Genomic DNA, 6000 nt, shown 5'->3' with positions numbered 1-6000 from the left:
CTAAATAGAAATATAACATCATTCTCATCAATGACTTGGCTATGTCCGTGTCTGCCAAATATTGTGTGATGTTGGAGGGGAGCAAAAGAGTCGTATGATAGAGGACAATTTGATTGCGCTGCAAAATTTAAGTCATTATATCAGATTAAGCATTTGCGAACCTTCCTAGCTTTAAAAACAAATCAGCATTTAAATATATATGTAAGTACAAGTGTTTTACATGATTTATTGCCATCTTTGCGTGTGCTAGCATTGTCACTATATGGCAACATTTATGAGTTACCTAGCTCTATTGGTAATCTCATTCACTTGCGTTACTTGAATCTCTCTTGGACTGAAATCAAAAGGCCACCTGCTATAGTTTGCACTCTCTACAATCTTCAGACGTTACTATTGTCAAATTGTTCTTCTCTCACTGAATTGTCTGCAGACATGAGAACATTGATTAACTTGTGTCATCTTGGTGTTTCTCAGACTAAAATGGAAGAGATACCAGTGAAAATTACCAGTGAAAATGGGTACACTAAAAAGTTCGAGAAAGGACTGAGATGCTCAGCAACTTCTCTCCTACTTCATGTTATCAACGATCACACAAATTTACTAACAAATCCCATCACAGTACTGCTGAAAAGTTTTCAACAAAGTCATGTTCCCAAGGAAGTCGTGTTTGTGCAAGCATTAACAGAGTCATGTTTATGTTAACAGAAAATTTTCATGATATTCATCAGCTGCTACAAAAACTCGTTGCATTTTTCTAACCGAGCCGAATAGCAAAAATTTGATTTTCAGAGAGTACTAATCGCACACATTTTACGACCAAGAAAAATTGGAATAAAATGAGCAAGCAAAAGATTCTACTCAAATTACAGACATAGGAACATCCAAAAGACCATGTATTAAATAGGGAATTTGGATAGCCTCAAGAGAGTGCAAGGAGAGGAACAAATACGCGTTATTTACAGTACATCCTGACGCAAAGCATAGAGGAAAATAAATTACAATGATAGACGGAAAATCAAATCCTGGAAGGGATCAGAGGGGTGTTGTTCTGAAAGTATGCACTAGCAGCTGCAACTCCGCTTCCTAGCTTAACAGGGTAGCCCACATCCCTAAGTACCATCTCGACACCAGCAAGACAACCCAGCAATTGCAACTGGAAACAGAACAAAATTTAAATAGCAAAAAGTGAGAAGATTACAATGAATGGGTGGTGCTGTATCAGATTCATTTTACATGCAAACTTCCCAAGTGATCTTCACATGTTAGACCAAGTATCACTTTCAGCAACGAAAAAAAACAATATGAGAACGAACCAGTAAAAGTTATAGAAGATGTTTCTCTTGCCATCACAGCAGAACTTTGGGGATAAGTAGAGAATTCGGCGCTATTTATAATCCTCAGTGAAAGAAAGTATATTTACATATATTTATGTATTCTCTCATACCGGTACTCATCGTGTTGGAGAGAGGGAGGTGAAAAGGCTTTATGCAGTTAAGCCAAAAAGATCTGTCCATTTCCTTTTCTATTTCCAAGTTCCAACCAATTTTTAATCATGCTTGGAATATGTAAGATTTGAATAATTGAAAATGACATTACCTCATTCAGATTGCCAAGATGCCCTATTCTGAAAACCTTGCCAGCTATTTTGTTTAGGCCTAGGCCTAAGCTCAAATTATATCTTTTCCATGCCCTTCTCACAATTTCTGTACTGTCAATGTATGGAGGAACCAGCACAGCTGTCACTGTGTCACTGAACCATTCCTCACTTTGGGTGCAGTTCTTCAAGCCCCATGCCTCCACAGCAAGCCTGCAGTTGGAAATTGAAGGCAATGTTCAAATATATACTGCTTAATACAAGCAAACACGCAAAATTGGGACACGAATAGCAATCCCTGTAATTAGTTTTTGAATTTTGAGCTACATGAAATCCAGAGATCAATATGGACACCAGGAAAACAAAGTTCTACCTTGTTGCTTTTCCCAAACGGCTGTGTCTTGCAATCACGTTGTCAAGTCCTTCCTCAAAAATAAGATCAAGTGCTGTGCGCAGTCCATACAGCAACTGGATGGAAGGGGTATATGGCCAGTATGTTCCCAACTTATAGAACTTCAAGTAATCATTCCAGTCAAAGAAAACTCTTACTGACTTTGCAGTTTTAGATGCCTCTAGAGCTTTTGGGCTTGCACACACAATCCCAATGCCAGTGGGGAGAGAAAGAGCTTTCTGAGAACCAGTTAAAGCTACATCTACTCCCCATTCATCCATACGGAAGTCAAGAGCACATATGGAAGACACTCCATCAACAAGAAAGAGAGCTGGATGTCTGTACTCATCTGAGAGATTAATAAAATACCATGAGAACGACTTATAAAGGTAACTTAAATGGAAAGTAACAAACTTGAGAAGAAGAGAAAATGAAAAACTCAGAGTGAAAGGAAAAAAGATGACAAAACTTATTGATGTCTACTTTTGGCAAGTCAAATTTAAACACTAGCAAATAGCCAGGGTACTAGGAAATTGATCTGGTTATGCAACAACCAAAGAAAAGCTTGGATGTATGTTATTGGGAACTGAAGTACTCTACAGCTCTGCCATGGATACCGCCATGACGCATATTCAAGAGAAAATCCACAGTGCAGCATCATGTGTGTGACTTATTATTTACTGCGTAGATGTAGTATGGTATATCTTCAAAGCGCTTGTAGCCAAGAAATTAACTACAAATGAAAGTATGTATAAACAAAGACGTAACGGATAAATAATAGACAGCCACATACATATGCATTTGATTCAGGAGCTTCCATATAAGTGGCTGTTGATAGACAACTATTTTAGAACTTATGACGAAACATGTACAAAAGCACATAACGAATAGAAAAATAAAGCTAACTCAGCCATATCTACGCTCTAGCAAAAGATATGCTTACCAAGTATTCTTCTCACTTGAGCTAAGTTATTAGTAACTCCAGTGGCTGTTTCATTGTGAACAATGCATATTGCTTTTATAGTGTGCGCAGTATCTTCTGCAAGTTTTGATGCCAGAATGTCAAGGTTGGCACCTTGGCCCCATTCACTTTCTACAACATCCACCTTGAAATTAAGGCGCTGCTGCTGATCAATCCATAGCAAACTGAATTGGCCAATCAGGAAAGATACAATCCGGTCTCCAGGAGATAATGTATTTGTAAGTGCACTCTCCCAAGCACCAGTACCTAAACAATGATAGAGCAACGTTATTAAACTCAGCCATTCACACTGAATTCACCTAGTTTTGAACATAAAAAACTTCTAGTTTTCGAATCGGTGTATAATATTCAAACATTAGAAACAACTTTTTCTTAGCAGCATCACTAAATCTTAAAAAGAAACCTTCACATCTGCATCCATAAGATGTGATCAAAATCAGCTAACCTGAAAAATTAGAAACTAAAATAAATAAATAAGTAAAAAGCAACAACCATCTGGTTATTGAGATACCTGTGGTAGGGATCATAAATGAAGTTCCAGTTGTAGTCTTGAAAATCTTCTTCACATCCTCCAGCAGAATTTTTGTCATTGCTGGAACAGCAGGAGAACGATAATCCTCATTGTTTCTGTTCATAGCCCGAAGGACTGGCTCCGGAATATTGACCGGGCCTGGAACAAAGAGATGGTTCCTTCCGGGTCCATAAACATAGTCCATTTTTCACTCCCTGAAGGTTCACAGATTGAACAGGCCCTCAGCTGCAAAACCACCCCTTGAAACAAGTTAACCTCAGCCAGACAGAAAAAAATATATATTATAAATGTTCTGCAGGTTCCTGGTGTGAACTAAGCCTCAGGCCCCTAAAAAGAAGTTAACCATACCTAGAGGAGAAATGTATGCTTTCACACACACACACACACACACATCCATACTATGTGACTATTTGCCCATACATACATTATAGATACAGTGCATTTTCTATAGTCTCAAAATACACAAACTCAAGTTTAATACCAGTGCTTCGTGGTACCACCTACTCATCTTAGCTTTACAGAATGAACCAAGGGTTAATAATGAGTCTAAAATTGGACTAAGGACTAGCATGAGGAGACTTAGTCTGTTGGGCCTTAGGAAAATAATTGAGACTGACAAGGTTAAGAACTAGTATGAGTGGTAAATATGGACAAAAGAAGAAAAATAGCAGAGAAAGTTAATACTTGCATTATTTTCTGCAGTCGTAAATATAAGCCTTGATTTTTCTTAATTTTCTCTATTATTTCAGTCAAAGTAGCATGAGCTTCCTCTGTTCCAAGGGGCAACCCTCTGGCCTAAAAAGAAACTACGACTACCTTTGTGGCTTCAATTTTCTCTACTATAATAAAAGTAGCACTGATGTTGAACCTACAATAAGAGGTGGCACGAAAGGACAGAGAGATTAAAAAAAAACACTACAAATTCGTAGTACCACATACTTGTCTTGTTTTTTTTATACAAGCGATATTGGGAAAGGAGGAATCGAACCTAGGACAGGTAAAGGTTTTTTAACCACTTGAGTTACAAGCCCTTTCCAACAGGACATCCCATCTTTATGTACAGCTGTATGTGTGTGTGTGTTTTATTTATTATACATACATAAATACATACACATAATACTTATATGGATTTAGATAGCTGTATTATTTGTTTATTGTAGAAAAACAACAATCGAATTAAATTCTATTTGAACCAAACTCAAACTGAACTAGAAACACCCTTCACATAAATAATAAAACAAGACTGGAAATCAGAACATGAGGATTTGTATTGTTTAATAAACAAAACAAAAGCTAATGGAAAATTCCGGTCAAACAACAACAGATACACAAAATTAAAATTTGCATCGCGTTCGAAAAACGAAAACAAATACAACTATCTTCCATTCCATGAAGACAAAAGGGATAGAGGTAGAACCATCATAACAAAATTGCAAGCAGAAAATTAAGCAAAAGATGGGGTTATGGCAAAGGTTGAGCTCAACCCAGAAACAATCAGAGAAAGACCAATAAGTGTAGACAGATGGATGGATAGATATATTAATAGTTAATCAACCAAAAGAGAAGGAGTGAAGACGAGCAGAGGACCCATTAAGTTATGAGATTACCCTGGAAGAGAATATTGTGCTGAGCAGAGAAGTGCCTGCTGCTCTTCAAGCTTAGAATTTTATTGGACACAGAGAGCAATGCCAAAGTGAGTATATATTTCTATAATAGGAGCGCGGGAGAGCCAACCAACCTCACAGGAAGGGGGCCCCACCTTTTCTCAAACGTGGCAGATAAGAGAACACCCAGGGCGAAAGATAGCCTTTTTGTTGGCTGCATTGGATTTCCAATTTAAAATTTTGGGGCTTTTTGTTTTTTATACAGAGATATTGAGGAAAGGGTGAATCGAACATAGGATATCGAAAGTCAGAAAAAATATTCTTAAATACTTAAACTACGAATCCTTTATTTTTAAAATTCGATTGAATGCTCTCTTTTTTTTTTCCCCTCTAATTTCAGACAGTTAAAAATAATAATAAAAATGATGTGGATGTATACCTTTCTTTACTAATCAAGATATTCGACGTCTCCTTTCAATTTGACTTAATATTTAAACGAGCAAGACTTGAAAAATGGAAAAAGAAAATAATGTAAACCGAACAAATTAGGATAATGTAAGTGTCGTCCATGAAATCCCAAGAAACACTTGAAAAATGTATGGATATGAAATTAGTTGAAAATAGAAAAAATGGATTCCGATATAAGAATTTATCTAAATTAATAATTCACGAAATTTAGAAGCCTGAGGTTGAGAAAAGAATGTGAAAGATAACGTGATAAAGGGCTGCCCGCCACCTATTTTGTAGGAACCAAGACCACATAGGGCTTTTGATGTTGTATTTACCCTGTATGTTTTTTTCCTAAGTTTGTTTTTTTTCCAAATGATGTCTGTGATCCTGAAACTTGTGAGGCCACTTCTTTTTTTATTATTTTCATTCTACCCGAGGCAAGGAAAG

The 6000-nt window shown here is 36.9% G+C and overlaps 1 protein-coding gene across 1 annotated transcript; it reads right to left on the bottom strand.

Annotated features, from left to right (window-relative positions):
* On the bottom strand, positions 811-5227 carry LOC18781078 (serine--glyoxylate aminotransferase). Its single transcript, XM_007212202.2, has 6 exons — positions 5107-5227; positions 3479-3724; positions 2929-3213; positions 1968-2334; positions 1597-1807; positions 811-1153 (listed from the first exon to the last, which is right to left on the bottom strand). Exons 2-6 carry the CDS (start codon positions 3681-3683, stop codon positions 1016-1018), a joined length of 1206 nt encoding a protein of 401 aa, XP_007212264.1. The 5' UTR covers positions 3684-3724; positions 5107-5227; the 3' UTR covers positions 811-1015.

This window comes from Prunus persica, chromosome G4 (genome assembly GCF_000346465.2).
Source record: "Prunus persica cultivar Lovell chromosome G4, Prunus_persica_NCBIv2, whole genome shotgun sequence".
NCBI lineage: Eukaryota > Viridiplantae > Streptophyta > Magnoliopsida > Rosales > Rosaceae > Prunus > Prunus persica.
This window is presented reverse-complemented; position numbering and strand designations above follow the sequence as displayed.